The sequence below is a fragment of the Pollicipes pollicipes genome, unplaced genomic scaffold (assembly GCF_011947565.3).
Source record: "Pollicipes pollicipes isolate AB1234 unplaced genomic scaffold, Ppol_2.1 Scaffold_2555;HRSCAF=2994_pilon_pilon_pilon, whole genome shotgun sequence".
Taxonomy (NCBI): domain Eukaryota; kingdom Metazoa; phylum Arthropoda; class Thecostraca; order Pollicipedomorpha; family Pollicipedidae; genus Pollicipes; species Pollicipes pollicipes.
This window is the reverse complement of record NW_023596136.1, coordinates 12255476-12279651: the sequence shown is the minus strand read 5'-3', so window position 1 is coordinate 12279651 and position 24176 is coordinate 12255476. Positions and strand designations below refer to the sequence as shown.

At 50.4% G+C, this 24176-nt stretch overlaps 1 protein-coding gene across 1 annotated transcript; it reads right to left on the bottom strand.

Moving 5' to 3' along the window:
• Positions 1-8650: 8650 nt before the first annotated feature.
• Positions 8651-17300, bottom strand: LOC119104522 (protein Flattop). Its single transcript, XM_037228240.1, has 4 exons — positions 17223-17300; positions 10058-10286; positions 9242-9360; positions 8651-9054 (listed from the first exon to the last, which is right to left on the bottom strand). The coding sequence occupies exons 1-4, from the start codon at positions 17247-17249 to the stop codon at positions 8989-8991; spliced, it is 441 nt and encodes a 146-aa protein (XP_037084135.1). The 5' UTR covers positions 17250-17300; the 3' UTR covers positions 8651-8988.
• Positions 17301-24176: the final 6876 nt, after the last annotated feature.

Here is a 24176-nt window from a genome sequence, read left to right as displayed (position 1 = left end):
GGACCAGCGGGCACCCCGAGTCGCTGGCCTCCGAGCCGCCCTGGCGAGGTTAGGCCCGGACTGTGAAACAGGAGCTGCCGGCTGCCCGCCCCGGCGTGAGGTTAGGCCATAGGATCAGACGTAATTTTCATGCACGAGAGGATTAGTTTTGGCGTAATACCACGACATTGGGCGGTAATAATCACATAGGCGTGTGGAATGCTGAAGTACGAATACCGGCACAACCGCATAAACAACTATAATTCCCGAGCTTTTCTGATACCAGGTTCTCAATCCCTCCATGAGTATGGCATACGACCGCGGTATCAACAATCACTATGCGTGAACATTTATCGTTGATCAGGTCGACTCAAAGCATGACACAATCAGCGCACGTTTACATCGACCGTTTCACGATTTTATACAAGGCGTGCTTCTGTTCGTTCTGGTGGTCGTTCAGCCTGATGCCGTAATGCCATCGCCAAACACTTTTTACGTTTGGGATGCGTTGGTTTGATTTTATTTCGTTTTCTACCGCCATAAGCGCACGTTGTGACATGCAGGAAGGATTGGTAAAGCCACGAGGTTAGCAACCTGCTTGTCTTCCGGCGAAAACAGTCACGTAGTCTACGGACAGGTTGAAGGAATAGATCGTCGCCAAGGTCGCTTTTCTCCCATACATGTGGAGTGGAACTGCCAAAATGCAGGGACAAGAGGCCACCCTCTCCAAACGGTGTGGGGACAACCACCTCTGTGCTCCGGAACGCTCGCTTGTTTCCGGCGCTGTGATAGCGCACACAGCTGCCGTGACATCTAACGAAGCGATCTCGCGCCTTACCCACTAATGCCCTCGTATCTGGACGAAGTTGTTGTTACTGACCAAGTGTTGTTGGCCTCCAGCAACCTGCGGGACTCCACCCAATGCCCGCCCGCTTCCGCCAGCTACTTTTCTGCTCATTGCCACGCATGAACACATGTGTTAGCTCGCCCAAAGTGAAATGCCAGCGTCTGCGTGTGGTGCGATAGCACGGCTTCAGCGTCGGAGTTGTCAACAGATGAAACTACCTGCTGCAAGACATAGCAAACTCCCAAAGCTTCAAACAATCTAAAAACGCTTTTGACTGCCAAAAGTGCAGATACCGTCATGCACCGTGACGAAAACCTTATACGGAGTTTAACGTTGCTTGAAGGCTGTGTTTCTTTGTGCATTTCTCAGACTGCTGTCACATTTCATACCATGTCCAACGCGAAACACAGACTACGTCACAAGGGTAGTTATCTGAGCCTCAGCTTGCTCCACTCGCGAAGAGCTGGCTCACGGACGTGACGGCTGCCGGGAACAGGGAGCTGACCGTGCGGTGTACCTGTGTGACAGCCCGCATGACGGCAGGGCGGTGCGCCGTGGTAAGGAGGTGCAGTGAGAACGTGTCTGTATGACAGCCCGCATGACGGCGGGGCGGTACGCTATGGTAAGGAGGTGCTGTGAGAGCGTTCCTGAATGACGGCTTCTCGGCGTGGCAGTGGTGCAGTGTGACGAGGTGAGGTCGTCACGACGTGAAGTCGTGTCGGTGTGACATCGAGACAATGTCAGGACTGGACAATATGACTGGTGCACCAACGGACAGAAAGGCCGACAAAGAGAGCCCAAGCCTCCTCAGTCCATTGGCGATCTGAATAATTGGCACGGCCGGACGTGGACGACGAGCCACGTCGAGCTGGATTCGCATGGAGGTTGCAGTTTAGCTCACACGCTTACGCTACACGATTGCAGTTCAGCTGACACACTGGTGTTGCAGTTATTGCAAAGTCAGTTGGTATTTGCATGCTGAGAATAGTTTACCTTTGCCAAGAGTTAAATCAAGTGATTCAAACGAAACTAAGGCCTCACCACTCAAAAACGGAGAGAACAAATAGCTTTTTGCAACGAAAGTAAAGCTCAACCGGTGAGTTAGTGAAAGGTCCTTGGCTGGACCGCTTTTCTGTCTGTGACTCGATTCCGGTAAGTGATAACACATGCACCTATCAACAATAAAAACAAAATGTGCTAAAGTTCCCTTTAATTTTGTCGGTGGATTAATATAACATAAGGCGTGACAGTGGTGGGGAGAAACAAGTAATAAGCCTCTATGGCGGTTACAAGGAACAGCTCGTGCCCGCTATTAATAGACAATATACGCAGAGGTACGCTGAAATCTGTAAAATGCTAACGACGACGTAACCGTTTTTTCTTTGCAGACATCTATCGATCATTCCGAAATGTTGGGACGGTTTAACGCTTCTTTGCATAAGCTAACTTCTAGAGCAGACAGATACGATTTCCCAAGGAGTACCCACGAAATGCGAAACACGTGATTGTGCGCAGTCCAGGTATCCGGTGCCACGACCTTTGGTCTGATGTTAATCCGTGGCGGCATTCCGTGCACCTCCACCCGAAGCACTTCTTCCAAAGCTTTCTCCCTCCGGCACCTGGAACTGCACCACGGCGATGATGTAGGTCAGAATGGACGGACATGATGTCGAGGAGAGTGGAGCGCTGCAGTCGGTAGCAGCCCACGTCGCCAGTAGTGCCCAGGTGACGCTGTACCGACTTCAGCACCAGGGCTACCTCCGGGCTCAGTTCGCGCCGCTCCCACTCCATCTCCAGCAGCAGACCTCGGCTCTCGCTGACCAGGCTCAGGATCCGCTGGCACGTCCCGCATGGGCCGGCCACCGCGACCGTGGTGAAGAGCTGGCACATCATGTATACGGCGATCGTAGGGACGGTTACCTGGCGTGTGGACGACGGTTTCACATGGCAATGCATAATACAACCTGCACAATGATGCCGCGTGCAATGGCTACGACGAGTTCGGCCGTCACGCCATACATGAGCAGAGAGAAACTCTGCGAGAGGCGCCTCTGCGATTAGCGATAGTCCTCTGCGATAGTCCGATTAGCAGTAGATCGGCGCCGTCCGACTTACCATCTCCGTTCATCAGGGTGCTGAGATCGGCATTTACGGCCCTAAAGCCATTGGCCAACAAGCCTCCGGCAAGCATAAACTTGATGGGCGTCAGATAGAATCAGGACAGTATCATAGGCCGTTGGCGTTACTAACTAGTTAGCCTGCAAGCCTTGCAACGCAGTCTAGGGACAACGTCTGACATACGCGAAAGCCATCGGCGATTGCACGAAAAGCAATCAATATGAGGACAGCGATAGAAACGTGCATGGCCAACAAGCAAATGCTAGTCTGTTCTTGTTGGCAGCTGGTCTAAAAAACCAATGACAGCCTGTCCATGTCATCGAGAATATTGCGAATGCGCTGCACTGCAAATGCAACTCGTCAACGTACCCACACAAATGTAACGGTTAGGGAGAGCCACACCGAGAAGAAAGACAGACCGAAGAGACTTGGGATGCTGATTGCCCTCATCAGCGATTCTTCTCTGCTCAGAATGTTGAGACCCGTGCGAGTCTGGAACGCGAGAGCAGCCCACGCGAACGTCGTCAGCAGGCCGTGCACAACGGTGGCGTAGAGCAGTGCTCTCCATCCGGCCCGCCCAGCAATGCCGGCGACCTCCAGTTGGCGGATGAAAGCTCGAGCGGCCCCAGCGAACGCGCTGGGCCGCTGGACCGCCTCCCCGGCGCCGACTGACTCTCCTGGCCGGACCACGGGCCCTCCAGCTGGCTTCCAGGCGCCCTTCGGCATCGTGACGTAGAGGTGGCCGCGGCAGCGGGCCTCTGTGAGAGTCAGATCGTCCGCAGACCACTCTCCAGTGCCGGTCACCTCCTGGTCTCCTTGTCTGTCTGCTGCAGTCAACAACTGCCAGGTGCACGGTAGGACCTGGCTTCAGGTGTTCGACCCTCCAGCCAGGAGGGGAGGTGCACTGCCGCCGGCCGGGCAGCGGGGGCCGTGCACCCGGAGCAGGGGCGTCGCAGTTCAGTGCATGAGCACGTCCCTGACGCTATCCCACGCGGTAGACACCTCCGCCCTGAGCTCAACCTGTGAGGAGCCTGACGAGACTGTCTGCCGTCGGTGTGGACAGGGCTTTCGCCGTGCAATCTTCAGTTCGGTCCTGAGTGGCCCTCGACACGTGCCGTAAAAGACTGTCTGCCGTCGGTGTGGACAGGGCTTTCGCCTTGCAATCTTCAGTTCGGTCCTGAGTGGCCCTCGACACGTGCCGTAAAAGACTGTCTGCCGTCGGTGTGGACAGGGCTTTCGCCTTGCAATCTTCGGTTCGGTCCTGAGTGGCCCTCGACACGTGTCGTAAAAGCGAACGAATAGGCAAGCGCGTGTTGTACTGTCCGCAATGCTGGAGTTTGCGAGGCAAATAAAGAGACGCTGGGCTTGGTGCGTGTTTTGACCCGCTCATGTGCCGGTGTCATGTTAACTGCCTTCTTTCTCCTGCTGTTCCCTCCCTGCTGCACCAGCGTGTCGACTAACTGATCGCACTCTGTTCACATTATTTGTTCCTCCCTGTTGCAGGACCAAGGCCGGTTCTCTGCCAATACGTTCATGCCTGCGTTCTGGAAGATATTCTGGACAGATGTGCAGTATCTTAAAGCGTTTCCAGCCGTCTTCCTTCCAAACTCTTAGTAATTCACAGCGATCAGGGCAGCGGCCAGCAGTGAGCATGTGATACATCTTCGACGTTTTGAGAGGTGTTGAACATTCTTGAGCATATTAAAGGTGCAGCCACATCTCCCGGGCTTTTAGGCAGTGAGAATCAGACATGTGTGTCGAAATATGCGTCAAAACCTGAACAAATGTCGCTTCCAGTTCCACACGGTACAATAACAACCTCCGCCCGGGTCCATGTGCACCCTGTGTACGGCATAACCCCAATTCCCTTCCATTCGCGCATGACTAGATAATGGGGCGCTCCAACGAGAAATATCGAGCAGCAGCTATACTACGTGTGCTTGGAGGACACCTCATCCTCAGTTGGTGCGCGCTCCCGTTGGATGCTGTCAGGACTGCGTTGCAGGCACCAGGTCATACCAGGCCAAAGACCAGGCCATACAGACGTGTTAATGAGTAGGCTGCGAGACACCCCGGATCGAAAACACCATCTTTTTAGGAGAATTGGTCGCGAGGATGCCAAATACGTGCCCCAATCGGTGTCGAGACCAAGCCGTTCCCCAGATTACAGCGCTGCCCGTTGCAAAGCTATGCTCCTGCTGGCTCGGAGATGAGATATATTAAGTGACGATCGAACGCAAACGCTGGGATGTTCCTTCAAACCACGGCGTCCATGATCCGCTGAGTCCGTGAAGCGGAAAAAATTCCTGGAGTGTTTTCAAGGGAGTCCACGGTCTGCAAAGTATCACGATTCCAGAACCTGCATAAGTGATGAGTTTGCTGCCACGTCGTCATGTTGTCAGTATTTATCTCTGACGGGGAGTTTACCTGAGGGTGTCGCAAAATCCCTCGGACAATGAGTTTCTGTTGCCATTTCTGATTCTTCAAAAGACATTGTTTTATCCTTGGATCCAATGAACACTACCAACATCCTAGCATTTGCATATCTAGTTAAAAAACACTTTGCCAACACCGAAGGATACAGCAACCCAATCACACCTTATCATGAAGTCACACACATCACCATTACACATCATGACACCACACACATCACCATTACACATCATTACGTCACACACACCCCAGGCTGCCAACGACACTCCGTACCCCAATACGCCAGCTTTAAAACTCGAACCGCTTTCCCTCCCCTCCCCCGAAATACCCTCACCACTTACACACAACGCATGTCTCAGTCGATCTGGTGTTCTGCTTTCGTCTCTTCTCGTGCCTGATGTTATAATTTCCCTTTACCGTTGTTGTGTGCGACATTTTGCACTAAGGCTTTCATTGTTTTCTCCTTGTGTTTCATTGTGTGTTCAAGATCACAGTTAAGTTGTATGCATGGTGGCCATCGATAATTCCCAATAAGTCAGCTGCCACGTAGATATTTTATCTGCTATTCTATTTCTTAAACATATGCGCCCATATATTTCGTAATGATTGGCAATCGTACAAAAGTCAGATATTTTATCTATAGCATCGCAATAACGGCACACTGGAGTGCTTATCACATTCCTAATGCACCAATGGCTAGTAGGTGTGATGCAAAATTCGGTGTGGCAGCTATTGAAATTCTGTGGATTTCAAGCAAGCACAAAGAGGTCTAAATATTTCCTTTCAGCCTTTTATATTATACCATTCTCGATATGGGTCTCAAAACGATTCTACATAGTTCAGCCAAGTAAAAATCAGAGTTAGGTCCATCAGTGATTCTTCGACTTCCTCACCCGGAAATCACAGAACTAATAGTGCGACCTTTAAGTCGCGCTTAGCTGGCTGCCTGGATCGTCAGCTATCACATTTCTTTTCACATTTGTGGTGTAACCCGATGCAAGGGCTTGTACATTAGAATGTTAACGCTTTCAACTTGATATTTTCTCTGAGGCTCATTTATCCTAAACAGTACCATCGGACCGAACCAGGCCAGTAATAATGCTCATTCCAGTAAAGTACATGTCAATTTAAGACACTGGTTTTTGAGCCGTGTGGATGCTCCTTTTCATGCCATAACATATTGCAATGAATGTCGTTGTTTTTTACTAAACCACTGGTGCCAGTGTGGACGATAATCAAAACGTGCTTATAGAAATGCAGTATCCGCAAGCTAGGACTTTGCTTTTTATTCCTCTTCAAGACTGATAATATTCGGACCCAGTGTTACCTTGCACACGTCTGCTCCAGCACAACCTCAATGATTAATGGAAAAGCTCTACATCTCCGACCCTCAAATCACTTCACCCTATACTTTGCGTAAGAGCTTGCTGCGCGGCTTTAAGAGGATGACCCTTTCTCAAAGAACTTAATGATCTTTCTCTGAATTTTCAGCAAATTTACTGAGGCAGTATTACAAACGAACATGCAAACGCCCAAGACCCTATATACCGGGTGCGGTCATCCGGCCACTTGACCGCTAAGTCACGTGGTCCTGTGACGTCATCGGTTGTCCGTAAAGCTGGTTCGAGGGCTGCGCCACGAGATGCGTAGCGGTCTTCTGATTACAGAGGGGTTGATGACGTCAGTGGAATAAGTGTGGCTATGGCCGCTATGCCTCTATGCCCCTATGTCCCTATGTCCCTATGTCCCTATGTCCTTATGGCCGATGAATGGATGACAGGGGCCTGCATACACCAATTGAGGCGCCAAGGGTGCCTTAAATAGCGTAGTGCTGCCTTTTAATGTTGACAATTGCCAACTCCAAACCTTAATTGCTGTTTCTATCTTCTTGCAGGTCAGTTCGAAATTATCTGCAACGCGCTAATTACTAGCACTGGACCATTTCCAAGATGTTTACTTTATAACTTTGTGCAATGCCAAACACTGTGTTTTTTTCGCGCGCCCCATTTGCCCCACTTGCTCCACTTGAAACTTGTAAGTCAAGATTAGTCTTTCGGGCTGGAATACCACCTAAGCTTTTGCGGGAGCCGCGTTTAATGCATGGCACGGCACGGACGTAGTGCAGGCCCGCTCATACCCGTGCACTGTGAACTTTGTGCGGTGTGTTCTAAGCGCCAGCTGAATGCGAACCGCAGCTCGCCATGCCGAGCATCGGCTCCCTCGGGCTCACGTGACCCGGCCGCCGGACATCCGCGCCATTTAGAGAAGTGTTGCGTAACATATTGTAAACCACTCTATCACCACTGGTCGAAATTGTTGCCGGCAAACCCAGACGAGATCACATCGCGGAATCCCGCAAACAGCTAAACTGACCCAATTTCGACGAGACTGTCGAAATTGGGCCAGTTCATTGGACACCCTCGACTGCATATGTTTGCATCGCGCCATTTACGTGCCTGATGGGCCACAGGCTGTCAGTACTCTGATCAGGCGCCGATCTTAAGTATCTCAGTGGCACACCAGAATCACCGATGACGAAACTGTACTGTACACGAGCGCTAAAAACACCCTCGCTTAGAGTGCGTGACAAGGAAATTTCGCTATCGAGCTGTAGCGGCGCGGAATTACCTCCCTGCTGCCGCGCACCAGGCGAAACAATTTAATGAGTTCAAGGACGAAGCAATGTTTTTCATCAGATAACTTACCTAAATTGACCAACTGGCCATGACGTGCAAGTGCTGATTGTATCATCAGTCGCTCATGTTTTATAACATCGCATGTGTATCGCTGGCGTTGCGTCTCATTTGCATGTGTTGCGTGTTCTCTGTTTATCTATGTGGCATGTACTGACGCCGCGGCGTTAGAATGGCCCCTCGCTGGATTTCGCCAAGGTTCGGAATGATGTTAATGATGCTGCTGCTGCTGCTGCTGCTGACAGTGATAATGATGCTGATGATGATAATAATAATAATAGTAATTATAATAATAATACTAATACCACTACTACTACTACTACCAATAATAATGATAATAATGTCCGCCGTGTCCTCCAACAATGGTTCATGGATGCGAGTTCACGACCTTCCCGATTCCAGCGACCATCGCGAAATGCATCACAGTAGGTTTCAACCGGAGAATGATGACAAAAGCTGGTGTGATAAAGCTGCAGCAACGAGCATTTTTAGACGGCATGTTCAAGCCGCGCCAACTTGAATGGAAGATGATTCAGTCGCTAGTGCACGAGTCATATCACGTCCTCTGCTAAAACAAAACAATGCGGTAATTTTTTATACATATGAGCGATATATCGAGGCCACCGGCGACATTTTAACATTACCTAATGAACAAGAAAAAATTTGATTCCCGACAGCCAGTCATCTGTTTGTGAAACCATGTAACTCAATACCGACGCGGTGCATTTTAAACACTTTACCGCCAAAGGGTCATAGACGGATGAAGGAGGAAGTTTTGCGGTGCAGTCTGTGCAAAGCACGTTCAGCCAGATACGGCCGCAGGTCGTAGGACAGCTCCGACGGCATCCTCCCCGTCGATGACGGAGAAGGCACCTCCAGACGTGAGGACGCCACCTGGTGTCACGCCAGTCGCGACATCTACTGGGAGCATGCGCCTGGCGCTCCCGCTGGGCAGCAGAGGTAGGCATGCTGGCTGACACAACACTGCCGGAGCGCACAGTTCGGTCGATGTTTGACATTGCCACATGCATGCATTAGGCGCATCAGAGTGCATACAGTGATAAGGAAAGTTTTGACCATCGCGTGCGCTAGGGCGGGTTATTGGAAATGCAGGCTAACAGGCATGCAGTCGGTGCATAGCGAACGGAGGATGCCCTCGGCCATCGCTTACCTCCGGTCGGCCTTTGGTCACGTCCGTACTGGCTTCGACATGATGCGTGGCTACAGCACCCTTCGGGCGACTTTCCCTCGCCTGACGTCCCTGGGGCGGCTTCAGGATGTTCTGGTAACCTGAAGGAGAGCAGAGCGTTGGTTTAGCGAAATTTGTGAACATCCGAATAAGAGGTTCAGACTGCCCAATTCCATGCCAAAACACTGGGTGCCGCAGCCTCTGTTCCCAAATTCTCCTTTCTGACCGCTTCTCTTCTGACATTCCCACTCACGACAACCTCTCTCCTGCCGTTCCTCTCCCGAAAGATCCTCTCCTGATGGTCACTCTCCCGACAGTCTCTCTTCTGACAGTTCCTCTCCCGAAAGTCCCTCTTCTGACAGTGTCTCTCCTGTCAGTCCCTCTCCTGAAAGCCCATCCCCTGGCAGTCCATTTCCTGGCGGTTCTCTCCTGACAGTCCCCCTCCCAACAGTCCCTCTCCTGACAGTCCCACTCCCAACAGTCCCTCTCCTGACAGTCCATCCCCTGACAGCCCCTCCGCGAGCAGTGCCTCTCCTAAAGGACCGGCCGGTGACCCGACAGTGCCTTTCTGACAGTCCATCCCCTGACAGCCCTTCTGACTGTCCATCCCCTAACGGCCCCTCTGCGAGCAGTGCCTCTCCTGAAGGACCGGCCGGTGACCCGACAATGCCTTTCCTGGCAGTCCATCCCCTGACAGTCCTTCTCCTGACGGTCCATCCCTGACGGTCCCTCCGCTGAGCAGTGCCCCTCCTGACAGGCCGGCCGGTGACCCGACAGCGCCTCTCCGGTGACCCGTACCCGGCCGGCTGTGACTGTGAGGCCCGGCCGGCCGGCGCGGCCCGTCCCACGTGACCGTCCGGCGGAACCCTGTCCAGGGGCTCTCCTTGCTCTTGCATGTGTTCTCCAGCAGGTGGCCGCGGTCGTTGGCGATGAACTTGGTGCTGCCATGGCGCATGCGCGGAGCAGAGTCGGGTGTGTCCGGCAGCTCCCAGTTACCGATCCGTTTCGGGTCGTACTGCTGCTCAAACTGCCAACAACGACGCCATGTCAGTTATGTGCGGTCTGGTTCGCCAGCATCCACTGAAAGACTGCGGCGCATGTAAATAGCATGCGATGGTGATTGTGGCGGTACTGTCAGATGATGTCCTGATATCCTCAGGTCTGAGTCCACCCTTTCCACACTACGTGATCCCGAGCCCGAGTCCGGGCAGGTGATCTCGGTAGTCTCTGAGTCCGAGCTAGGGTTTGAGGCATTAAAGATGAGCTCCGAGTTCAATTCCTTACGTGACTTTCTGAAGTAGTGAGCCCGGGATCATCATTTTCTTACGGAACTGCGCAAGGCGGAAAACTTCGCATCAGGTTGTCGGGGAGAATAAAAAACAAACGTAAAATATACAGACTGTAAAGAATGTACGTTGGTAGCAGTATAAAATAACGTTTAATTCAACCTCACGTAGACCCTAAATGTAAATGCTAATAAGCCTGTAGACTTACATCTGTGTTATTGTAGGAAGTACTTGCAGGCCTGCATTGACTTATGGTAGCAGGCTTCCGTGTTTAAACTGTGGGCTAAGCACGTTTTACAAAGTAGCGTTGGCCAATACCAAGTCTTAGAAACCTAACCTAACCCAAACCAAGTTAACCTAATCAAGCTCAGCCAAATCTAACTGAAACAAACGTGACAGACCTGACCCAAGGGCACAGTCAATATTTGCGACGGGAGAAGCTACCAGGATTTGCAGCCGGAGTGACTCGGAATCCTCAGGGCCAAGACCCGGCCCCATTCACGATACCTACGCGCTACGAACAGAATGCAGACACACAGTCGCTAATAGGAATAGCAACTCATATATCAAAGGGCCATCAATGCCAGTTTGCCCCGCCGTCCAAACACAATGGTCTGAGCTGTGCATCTTATATATCCGTTCAGCAATCCAGTGCCTTTGTCACTAAGTCAAAGCTATTCACTGCGCATGGTAGACGACTGGATTTAAGCACAACCATCCGACGCTGGAGTAGACACTGATGTACATAACACCAAACTGTCTTCTTCAGAACATGTATTATTCTGCTATTAAAACGCACATTCCTCTCCCGGCTCAAGCTCGAATGAAAATCAAATTAGGTCGGAGTCCCAGCTTCCTCAGCTCATTGAGTCCGAGCTGGTTTCCGGGTCTTAGCGCCTCAGGTCCCCGTCAGAATCCATGGTCATTATTCCCCCAAATTTGTGAGTTTTTGATGGGTCCAATTCGTTCCAAAATGAACCGATGCGGGTGCACACAGATCCAAAACATTGTGAGTATGTGATCTCCGAGACCGAGACCGAGACCGAGACCAAAACCGAGACCGAGACTGAGATCGAGACCAAGACCGAGTCCAAGTCCAAGTCAGAGTCCGAATTCAGCCGCACTAGGGCCCATATCTCATACGCAAGGCAAGACCGTGGGCACGCAGTCGTGTCAATGTTTTTCCTTGTTGCAGAAAGTGGTTTTACGCCGTCGAATGATGCCTGGAACTTGAAGCTGTTGCCAAACAAGGTATTTGCCAACATGCCAACAAACAAGGTATTTTCAGCTCCTTTGTTTACGTTCGTTTTTGGCGCATGGATGGGCTCCCAAAGGTTAGGTTGAGACACCAGGTTTAGGGTAATTTCAGATGCAGGAAAAAATAAAACGAACATTGAGCGCACTCCAACTAAAGTGGACCCAATCCATGTTTTTATGGAAGGGGGGGGGGGCCTGGAAATTTTAAGTTCTTTGCCTCATCCCTTCATAGGCGAAACCGTTGGGTTACATTGGTTACACTAAGGCCAGTAGATCATGCTCGCAGGCCAGCGGTGACGTGCCCCACAGTTTTCCTGAGATGGGATTTCGTGGTCCCCATTTTTCGTGCAACGGACATCTTCGCGTCTTTACATTCCATATACCACTCTCAGGCCAGGATTAGCCCAGATTCCAGTTTGACCCACCGATCTTGATTTGTCCACATCATCTCCGAGACGGGGCTAAACCCAAGCCTCCCCTTCCATTGCCAAGACTCTTGCTGCACCATACCCATGCCTTCGTTGAATTACGGCTATCTTACAGAATAAGTCCGCATATTTTAATTGGTGAGATTAGCCACAGAATGCACGCTAAGTAGTTTTTCCGCTTATACCTTGAACCTACCGCCCAGGTGATGTCATTCCGCTTGTAGATGTAGATTTTGTAGATTATTTTCCTTTGGCTCTGTGTCTTTTTCAGTGTCATTTTTCAGTTCAGGGTCTTTTCAGTGTCATACCGCGCTGTAACGCGCCGTCCTGCGGCATTGCATATTTCTGACGATAGGCACGCTGACACCGGGCTCAATGAAGAGATTGTTCTGCCCACGGAAAAAACCTAGACGCGAGAAACTTGCTATTTGCAATCTGCAGCGATCTAGAACGCTTTCGTCGAGGTGTAGATTGACCATCTTTGTGCACCAGCACTGAGCTCACGTAGTCTACTCTTCTGAGCGGCCATAAAGTGATCTGCCTGAGGCCGGCGGTGATTTAGCGGGGCTTCAGAGGGCTGTGGCAACTGGTGCCGTTTCGGGCCCAGACTGCAGGTGGACCCGGGTCGTTCCGGCACCGGTAAGGTCGACCCGGGTCATCTCGGCACCGGTAAGGTCGACTCGGGTCGTCTGGGCACCGGAAAGGTCGACCCGGGTCGTCTCGGCACCGATAAGGTCGACTCGGGTCGTCTCAGTACCGGTAAGGTCGACCCGGGTCATCTCTCGGGTCGTTCCGGCACCGGTAAGGTCGACTCGGGTCGTCTCAGCATCGGTAGGGTCGACTCGGGTCGTCTCGGCACCGGTAAGGTCGACTCGGGTCGTCCCGGCACCGGTAAGGTCGACTCGGATCGTCCCGGCACCGGTAATGTCGACTCGGGTCGTCCCGGCACCGGTAAGGTCGACTCGGGTCGTCCCGGCACCGGTAAGGTCGACCCGGGTCGTCCCGGCACCGGTAAGGTCGACCCGGGTCGTCCCGGTACTGGTGAGCACCGCCATGTGACCCTTGCGCGGTGCTTCGGCACACATCGTGAGGTACGGCCAGCGTAGACTTGACGCGCGGATCGTTGCAGAGTTCGGAGCCAGGGCATTACACCAGAACACCATAAAATCGGCAGACCCATTACGACGACAAACATGGGGGTAGTCCTGTTTAAGGAAAACTAATCATCAGCGTTTATATAAACAGTTGAATATACATCACAAGGGATGAGACGCTTCAATTATTTACGTTCGCAAGCGAACCGCCACAACGAAAGAACGTAACCTGGCAAACAGCAAATAACAAGAGCAAACAACAACAAACGAAATCAACAGTGGAAACGGATTTTATCGCTACGAGTGCACGACTTGGCCGATCAAACAGCCAGAATTTATATAATGAAGCAGGCGAAGCAAAGCCATCATCGCACCGCCTCAGTGCTCGTCAAAGGACATGGAACGTCTTAAAATGGTAACCGTTATGCAAAACCACTGCACACAATTCCGCAGAAGCCTCAATAACTCTCAGATACCATGGACGGGAATGCCCTACTCCATCGCGGTCGCCGAAGGACCCTCGACTCGGGCGGGCCGCAGCCCCGGGAGTCGGCGCGGACTGAACAATCCGCCGGTCTGTTGCGTCCGCCTCAGCGACAGCGCAGTTCATACAGCCGCTAACTTAACTTTGTATTTGGTAATGTCTTTCAGGCTAAGTATTCACTACTCACCAGAATTACTGAAAGGAGGGCATGTATATGGGCTCAATAAAAAAGGAAACAAAAAAGGAGCATTCTCAAACAAAACTAACCACGGACCAAAGCCTTATTCCCTTGTTTATTTTGAAAACAGATTGACTGAACGTCTAATCACGTGACTAATCGATCACTTCTCTCTGAACAGCGGAGTGGTTATAGAACCAGGTACAATACACAGCTGCAGATGGCTTACCTTATCTGTATCCATGGACGTAAAAACACAATAAAATTCCAATCTGACCAAAGTTGCCGGGGTAAGAAAGTCACCGACCCAGTGGTGATTACGCCCGTGCCAACAATCGCTACATATCATTTGATAACGGATTTGACTTCACCGCTGCCTTCTTGGACATGATGAAACATGCCGACAAGATTTGGTGCAGAGCTTTTGAAAAAGACAAAATTGTATTTGGAACGATGCGAACATTACTTAATTGGCCATGCTCATATATGAAAGGCAGAAACCAAAGTTGTTCTCGAGACTCAGTTCTCAATATTAGGACCTCTTTTGGCAGTTTTGTATCTAATATGGTAGATTGCCTTATGGCCAACAGTATCCTCCTTTTCGCAGACACATTACTCCATAAACAACACTTTACTGCCAACAACCCACTAACCACACAACGGTCACTGCAGAAAGATCTCGACGCAAACCTCCATTACAGCAGACAGTGGGTCATCACATCTAACGTAACAAACAACAGTACAGTAAACATTTGCACATAAATTCAACATACGTAGTTGTTAGGTACATGTGCGAGGAACATTATTCACAAAGATAAGACAGTGATAATAGCCTCATTCCTTGAAAAAACAGGATATGTCTAAGCAAAAAAAAACCTTTACCTCCATTCTCCTGGTTTTCTCCGCGGAATAATGCTGTTACTACTCTTGCCTATGTTAACTCAACATAGCTTCCGCTAGCCAGCCTAGCGTTTGTTGTCCAACATGGCCCCAGTGCCTCAGCACACAATCCCTTGAGATTAATTTTTTAATGGGACGTTAAATTTCAGATTTCTTCCAACGAAACAATTAATACAAACCAAACAATAAGCCAACCTTTGCCCGAGCTCGAGAATGCATCGGCAGAAAATTCCTCACTCAGCACCACGCACATCCCAGCTACTCCCGACCATTGCGACGACGCTCGCCGACGCGAAACGATACAGCATCGGCAGCAAGACTGATCGCGGGACCCGCGACACATGCTTCGGTCACATGCTTATGTCCTATGGTCACATGCTTATTTTAACCTTGTTTGTCCTTTTGAAGGTCAAGGTGACCAAAATACGACAAGATTGCTTTGAGTTTTGCATTTGACTGGGCGACAAAGATTACGCTAGGCAGTATGCTCCTAACACAAAATGCTGACCTGGGCCATTTTAAGTCCATGACGTATTCTGACCTGTGAGAAGTCCATGGATGATGTTTAATGCGGTTCCTCCTATCAATAAATTCGACATGAGCACCAGAAACTATCGCTCTCTAAACTTTCGGGGGTGTCAATTTGACCCCCACCCGAGCGCGTGTTAAACCAAAAAAAATAAAATAAAAAAGCAGACTCCCGGCAGCTGCGGGCCTCCCAGTCTCCCCATCTGCCATCATTCATCCTTAAGACGCCATGTTTGGCAAAACTGGACACTGGACTCCGGCAAGGCATTTCCGACTTGATCACCTATTTCTTCCAATTTGAAAATCCGCTCCCCAGCTTGTTATTGTAAACACAATGGGGTAAATATGACACACTTTGTTCGTGGTCGACAATGCCAGCATATCAGGCGTATTTCCTTCCGGAATGTGTCCGAAAATTTGCGAATTAACCTACCAGCACTCTCCATTCAAAACAACTTCATGCTCTCTTTCATGGTACTAATATTAATACTCAGAGCACGGCAAGGTCGGCACCTGCTTCTAACATTTTTTTATCCACTCTGCGCGTTTTCATTAATGACTCTGACTTCGCCGTGGCGATGGTCTTGAGAAGTGTGTGACTAAAGACATTTAGGACCGCTGGGACCGGTAAACGGTGGGCAAAAATGGAAAATACGGTTTTTACACGAACTAGATGAATGTGTTGTAATCAAATCGTTATGAATCAAGCAGCAAACGTCTCTGGCAATGGCGATCATATGCAATCTTTTGTGTTCCCGCAAACCGATTCTCCAAGTTTGTGTACTCGACTTGGATCGAGAACGATCCAAATAGTTCAAATCACGTTTGTTCGCCCAGCCAGCTAAAAATGAAAACAGTCGCGGGACAGACTGAGCAATACACTTTGTATACCTATGACCACCACGCACGCATAATTTTGGAAGGTTAAACCGACAGGCTCTGGTGTGCGGGACTGACTTAGGTCAGCCATGATCAACCCTCCCCATCCCTCAAAACCCCAAGAATACGTTATACGCCCATGGTCCATGGCTTACTAGTGGGATGGAGCCCGCCATTGGCCACTGATTTCCCTCCCGAACTTGTTAGCTGATTGCGCGTTGCGGAGGCAGGACAACTTGGAAAACGCAAGGAGACTTCTTGGAGGCTTGGACACTCTAGCTGTCTCAGTCAATTTAAGAGATCAACACTCGTGGAAATAAGCGTGCAGCAGGCCACGAAATATTAAAACCTGGCAAAGTTGGAGAGGCACGTCCCCCCCCCGACCCCCTGTGGGTCATGTGGGTCTGTGGGTCAATGAGCCAATGCTCATTAATATAAAACCCAACAACCAGTAGCACCCCAGATATTAATCCTGCGTTTAACAGTAATCGCGCGCGCCTCACTTTCGACACCAAAGGCGAAGACAACAGCTGATCCGCGGTCGAACAGCTGACGGTCAGGATCACTTGTTCCCAGCAAAACCACGCGTTTCTCACTCATTTCAGCCGGTGTTAGAGTGGGAGCGACATTCCTGGCCGGGACCAATAACTGTTCTTCTAAGCCATCCGTTATCCTATCGAATCATCCGAAAGTGATAATCGGCTAGCAGCATGGGGCTTAGTAGTGAAACAGGATTTGAACGGATGTAAATATTTAGCTCGTAATTGCCTTATAGCAGATCAAGTATCAGGTCAAAATCAAGCCAACTCGGATCACTCCATTCAAGATCGCTCGCCCCGTCGCTCCGTTCGCCTCACCGCAACACATACCTTTGCTTACAAATGCATCCTATCTGCATAAAACCCACCAAAACACCTTCGTACACGTACCTGAGTAGCTCCTCGCGTAAGGGCCATCTCGCGCCTCCTCAACGTCGCGCTCCAGCCCGTCCGCTCACCAAATTTGCCTCCCTGGCGTCACAAGCGCACGACAGCGTAATTTTGGCAGCATCTGGTCACGTGCAATTGTTGGCGGCCGCGCCGCCAGCTCGGCCGCACGCTATCGATCACACGCGCCCGCCGCCGCCTGTCGCCAAGGCAACGCACGCGGCGTCCGCGGAACACTTTCAGCGACATCGGCGGCAGCGGGCCACGAGTCTCCGGCATCGTATCTTAATGGGATCCATGAGTTTTCCGCCGCCCTGTATCAGCGTGCTGAACGTCAGAGCGATGACCCGGTTGCGGGCACGCTGCTCGCGCACGTGCCCTCTTGCGAACATCTGAAAGGCAGATTGGAGTGCCCGGGCTGCTGACAGCATTCCTAAAAATTTGCAAAAGCTCGTTCGGAAACAAGTTCATCGCCAGGGGTGTGAGTTTCCTATTCAGCTACAGGAAGGGGAGAAGTTTTGAAAAATGATGTCGGGGAAGGTGTCTGAACAGTAAGAAATTACCCTACCTGCTCCGAAATTACACGGGCAAACGGGTTTCTCTACAGATTGGGCCCACTGTTCTCAAAGTTAGAGGGCTAGTTCCCACCCCATCCCCACCCCCAACCGAATAAGCAACTACACCCCTGATTAGAGGGCTCCAAGCCACTCCCCAATCCTAAGAAAAGAAACGGGACAAACCCGTGGAGAAAAAGCTTGCTGACGTATTTTGTGGACAGGCTTCGTTTTTTAACGCTTGTCCCTCGGCATCCCGTCTAGATGCCAGTACAATGCCCCCACATTTTGCGGGACTACATCCCCGGCCATCGCAAAAACCAGTTCGCCACTCCGTGCGGCGTGGTGAAGTGGTGACGGGGAGGAAATCGGTTATTGATTAGCATTATGTTGGTGACGCCGGATCCTAAGCTAATAAGGGTATGCACTAGAGTTGCAAAGCTTCGGAAAAATGATGGGCTCTTATTGTCATCTCTAAGTCCGGTAGGTTATGAGTCGGTTACAGCATAGTGCTTGATAGTGCGGTAAAGTGCTAGATAGTAGATAGTGGTTACAGCATGGTGATGATAGTGCTTCAGTATTGTATATTATAATAGGGTTATTTAGGCAACGCCTTCATGTCAACACACATTACAGCAATAAGGCAAAGCACGGCATCAGGGGCGGGTTTGCCGAATGAGTTGGTGCGGGGGAGGGGAACTGAGCCGTGAATAATGACGAAACCTACCCCTCCCCAAATACACCAACAAATGGTTTCCTCCACGTATTTGGGCCACTTCTTTCTCAAAGGTGGGGGAGGGGCTAAAGCCCCTTAACTGAAAACAGTTCTCAGCCCTGCGCACACGGTGTCGATTTGCATTCTTCTGCGCGGGGCCTTACCCAGTGTTAACTGCCCCCCCCCCCCCCCGCTCCGATGTTGGGTTGGGACTCTCATATTTTTGGCTGGAATATTACAAAAACGAAGGAAAGCGTTGACCAATATACAAAGACGATCTTCTTTGATATGTCCTCGTAATGATGTAGCCATGTAGGGTGCAGCTGGGTAACTTGAACTCATAACTTCAATATCATGTCCTCAATTGAGGGGTTTCTTCAGACATTAGGGAAACCATTTTATGACTTGATTGGCCTTTGTTTTTCGGTTAAATGTAAGCCCGGATACTTTATCTCGCAACTTAGCATGAATGATTGATTGATTAACACCACTGATTCTTCTGTCTTGTGAAGACTCATTCATTCCAAGTGACACATGGTCTTCTACCCATCATAGACTACAAATCTAATATTGTGTTAGATAAGACAGTAGTATTAGCCCCATTCCTCGGAGAAAAGCATAAGAATGAAAATATAGTTGGTTTGATATTTCGACAGCATGCATTTATCGAAACAATAGCAGAAGTGAATTCTTATTCCATTGTTTCAATAAAGGTGCTGCCGAGATATTAACCCTATTGCTATTGCGTTCGTGGTATGATTGCATTAAGCTCAGTATCCTCCCACAGACATACAGATCCGAGCAGCATCTCGCGATAGTCCAGGATATTCTCAGCGAGAGTCAGAGTCACTTTAGTTTTATGAAGAAAACCCTCTCGAAGAGCGTTAGCACATTCTAACCAATATGGATGTCTGGCGACGTAAGGAAGGACGTTGTCCAGTTTGTTGTGCGCACCTCGCGGGCCATGCCAGCCTGCTAGCGTGGCAAGGTGCGTGAACAGCTGAGCAAATCCATCCATGAGAACATCGCCGAACCGCTTGTGCCATGGAAAGGCACCGTTTTGAGAAAGCTGCAATGACATTGGTGTTATCTGGGGATGTCTCCAAACAGCGAGGTGATAACGCATGGCTCCGGGTGGCGTAGCACAAAGATGTAAGTCTGTGATAACATTATCACCTGGAAGGAACACTGCAACAAGCATTTGGAGCATATGTAGGACATACGTAAGTGCTGTGACGACAGCGGCGTCACGTTGAACTCGGCGAAGTGTAGCTCTGCATCCGAAGGAGTAGACTTGTGATTGCAACATAGGGAGCTAACGACTACACGTCTGACGGGAAGAATTCGGCGGCAGCCTCCAACCTCCCACATTGAGAAAATCTGACTAAGTTCATGCTCCTCCTTGATCTGTTTCACCCAGATAAAATTGTTCTCAGCGGAAGTCGCATGTGCTGCAAAGCCTCTGTGGCAGCAGCTGCGTCCGAAGAGCGCATGGTTGTTGACGAGGAAACACACCAAGGCTTTCAGTAAAGTCAAGGCAGCGCTGGTCAAATCGCCAATTCTTTGTGTCTTCGATGCAGGGAGAAGACTGGCGCTCCAGACAGATGCAGCACGTCATAAATGAGTAGGAGTTTGCGTGGGGCAGCACGAGAAAGCAGGGAAGTGATGCTTCATTTAACGTGCGTCGCGCTTCCGGCATACCATGACAGCACTTGAAATGCTCCCGACCTTTGTGTAATCAACAAGTGTTCCATCTAATTGCAAGGAATGCAGGTTTTCAAGAAGGCCGCTGGTGCCTATTCTAAGCACAGCCTCCAGGAGATTGCAAACCCTCGTTTGCAGCGTCTTCAACAGCGTCTTGCGCTTTCGGATTACGTGACGGTTTGGCGTCAGGATCAAGCTCCGCTGCATGACTGACACACTGTCAAGACATACAGCTGAGGCACCCAGTGAAGTTGACGGAGTAGCAGAAAGACTCCTCAGACCTCCGACCTGATCATGTGCATGGTGACCAGCGTTGAAGAAGACGGAACACAGATCATGTCGCTTTATTTCGAAGAAGCGACATGGTCAGCTGTACGAGATACATCCAAACGCAGTCCTGAGTCCTTGTGCTGAAGAAAGTTGGGTTCACTGACTTTCCGTACCATCAGTCGGAAGCGGAGCCGCAGCTTTGGTCGTGCTGGAACGTGCGAGGTCGTTTGGCAGCATGGAAAACAACTTAGTCGTCTGCGTGCAGCGACTAGTTGTACTCAGCACCTTTCACTGTGAACTTTCCATAAGCTGCATGCGACCAACAAAGGAGAAAAGTAGAAGAAAAGGAGAACACGACAAATGATATATTCACCAGACACAGACCACGCTGTCTCCAACGTGGTTAAGTCTCGGCCAGAACACCAGCTGTGCTGGCCAAAGCAGTGAAAGGAGCCGATTCTGCAGGTGCCTTGGCCAACGAGAGGCCTTAAAAGTCGTCTCAGCGGGTTTCTTCGAATACGCTGGTGGCAAGTACTTGGCTTATGTGGACACGCTGTCAGGCTAGTCATGGGCCTGTCACTTGGGCGTCTGGGCAGCTGAGGGCCAGCTGAGGAGCAGTCTGCGTCAACTATTCGAGTCTGCCGGGGCTCCGAATCTTCTTCTGAAAGACGGAGGACCTCCATTTGCTGCCAATAAGACAAGAGACTTCCTGGAGAAGTGGGGCGTTATCGAGCACCAGCTCCATCCTTGCCGCATTATCACCAAGGCACCGGACATGCTAAAGCCGCCTTGAAGGACCTCAAGTGGCTGATGAAAGTGGACACTAGACGCAATCTCGACACCCACGCACTTCCTGAGGGGCTGCCAAAGTCTTTGAGGAATTGTTGGCGTGTGTGTGTGTGGGTGCGGGGGGGGGGAGGGCGGTGGTGTACATCCGGATGACTTGAGCGATCTGAGAAATGTTAACCTCAAAGGACAATTTCAGACAACTCAGACATCAACTCAGACAATTTACCCAGCCACCTCAATTCCGTTTTCTACTCAGATCTAAGTCACTTTATTCCTGCGCTCAAGTTAAAAAAAAAACAACAAAAAGGATGTAGCGTATTGCCTGCAAGATATGATATATCTTGCAGGCAATATATAACAGGACTAAACCAGCTGTAAATGGAGGGTCGGGGGGGGGAGGTGTGGGGGGGGAGAGAATTTGATCAAGGGCGGGACATTTTTCCGCAGTTAGATGTCAAAAGCGGTTCTGGGGACTGCTGCAAATGTGCAGCTCTCCTTGGCTCGGTCGACGATGTGGCTCCCAGGTTTGTAAAAACCGACCAAATATCGAGGAGACAGATAAGAATGAGTTATGGCATCAACATATGATACTCCTCAATAAATGCTGTGATTAAAACGTTCTACTCGTGATCAAAGGATCCCGGTTCGGATCCCATTAGCTCCATCGAAAGCCTTGGGCGTGTGACGCGTACACGTCCAAAAGCCAAAACCGTCCAGTCCCTTTAAGAACTCAGTAGCACCATACGGCCGAATCGACTGGCTGAAGCGTTGTGAAGATGCCAACACAGCAATCGGTACTCATGCTGACACATAACGGTACGAGGACGATAATCCGAAATAATCCGTTGTGCAAGGTCGAAACAAAAGGATGCCTGGTCAGGCCTAAAAATGACAGGTCACGATGACAAACGTATTGATGTAAAAAAGCCAGACCATGAAGACTTGCATCATGCCTCGTCGCAGCCTTGCCACCATTTGGAGAACTCCTTATAGCGCGCACTCCAGGTACTCTCGGTTCCTCTTTTTGTAGGGGGCAGAGGTCTGCGCGCCTTGGCGCTTCACCACTAGCCCCTGCGCATGCATCGTGTGTGATATTGCGTGACCTGGCCGATGATACTCTTCAGGTTACCGGGGGCTCTGGGATATCTGTGGATTACGCTGTGGATTGATTATTTCAGGAATCCCATGGGTCTAATTTTAGAGGGGTCAGGTCCAGACAGTAAAGCACCCACCGGTTGTCTGTCTTTCAGCTGAGAGTACGCCCTATGAGGTGGTCCTCCTGTCAGGTCAGCGCCATCCTGGACGCATGCAGAGTCGCCCCGTCACACTGGGATCACATTTCCTCTCTCTCGCCTTCGGGGCCTTGATACAGCTGCCTCCACAAGCATTTTAATATGCTGACGTACCGCTTATTATTTACCGTGACCACAGAGCCGTTTGCACCTTGGAAAAAAGCCCCAATGAGGTGGCTGAAACTCATGGTGCACCCCCCGTTACCTTCGAGGTGTGCAGGGGGCCCTGCAGCATGACGTCTCAGAGCTCAAATTTCAAACCATATTTGACCCTATCGCGGGTTATCGAATTGACAAAAGACTCAGAACTGGACAGGACTACACAAAGAGCTATCTTGCTTAGCCCGCAAATTGGTGTTTGCAACCTAGAATCTATAGCGTCAGTAATGCACATCTGCGTTTCTACTTCGCGCCTGCTCCTTGCTAGACGAATAAGCCGATTGAACTGTTTAAAGCGTAACACTTAACAGGCAGCTACATCCATGCGTCAAAAGCCATTGTGGCATGATACGCCTAATGGGTCAAGTTTTAACACATTATGTAAATGATGCGTCGAGCATGGACAGCAGCGGTATATTTTCTACGGCGTGTGACGTACCTGTTGTCCGATGCCATGGCCGAGGCGAACAATGTTGCCCGGAGCAAGGCTGAGAACAGCAACGTTCCTCGAGTCCATTTCAGAGGACTTCAGTGACGTGGTGAAATAAATAATCTACTGCTGGTACCAACTGATCAATATCTCACTCAGATTATGATACAAATCCGATTATATGATAGCACAACATAATTCGTAGCTGGTTTTTCCGCTGGGGGCTACAGCAGTGCGTTTGGTTAACGCCAAAATGGGTCCAGCTGGCGACGGGCAGCGGGCTTGACAGCGAGCTCAGTTCAGCAATAACGTGACGTGGGAGGCATGTGCGTGCCAAAGCAGCAGAACATTGCTCTCCCAGTGGCATGCGATGGGACAAGCAACAGTGTGTCATGTACGCTTACAACTGAAGTCACTTCAGTTTTACCATTTTCAGCAGCGTTTGGCCAATATTTGAGAAATGCTGCGCAAGGTCGGGCATCAGAAACGCGCGGGACAAGGTACGAAACTCGCCAACTCTCCTGCCTGAACTGCGGGAATACAAATCGGGACCCAGCAGCAGACACTGGTGGCGCAACCTTAGGTATCTATAGATACCGTAGCTAGGTTGTCCTGGGTCATACCAACTAAAACTCCAAAGCACATGGCATCGAACGAAGCAAAAAAGATGTTTAGGTGCTACAAAGTTCCGTCACATGCGCATAAAATTAGATCATGTCTACCCCTCGTCTCAATAATAACGTGACTACTGTTCTGCCGTGAAATGCACTGTGGTGCTAGCAAGAACAAGCTACTTGCCAGCAGGCTACATTAGAGACGGATGCGTCATCGTGGGTCATTGAAAACGGTCCGGATTGTAAGTGTCTAAGCCTATGGCTGACCACATCGGTCTGGGCTGTCCCTGAAGAGCCTGATGAGTCCAGCAACCACGAGAATAATCGCCTACTGTTTGCTTGCTATCGCTACCGCTCCGCCGAGCCGCGGCGTACACCCAAGTAGAACAGCAGGCCTGATTAACCGGTGGAAACGCGGCTGTCGACTGGG

Coding starts and splice junctions, on each gene's coding strand:
- LOC119104522 (XM_037228240.1), bottom strand. CDS start 17,249: ATGGCCCTTACGCGAGGAGCTACTCAG. Junction 10,287..17,222: donor TTACGCGAGGAGCTACTCAG/GTACGTGTACGA, acceptor CGTTGTTGGCAG/TTTGAGCAGCAGTACGACCC. Junction 9,361..10,057: donor TCACAGTCACAGCCGGCCGG/GTACGGGTCACC, acceptor GCTCTCCTTCAG/GTTACCAGAACATCCTGAAG.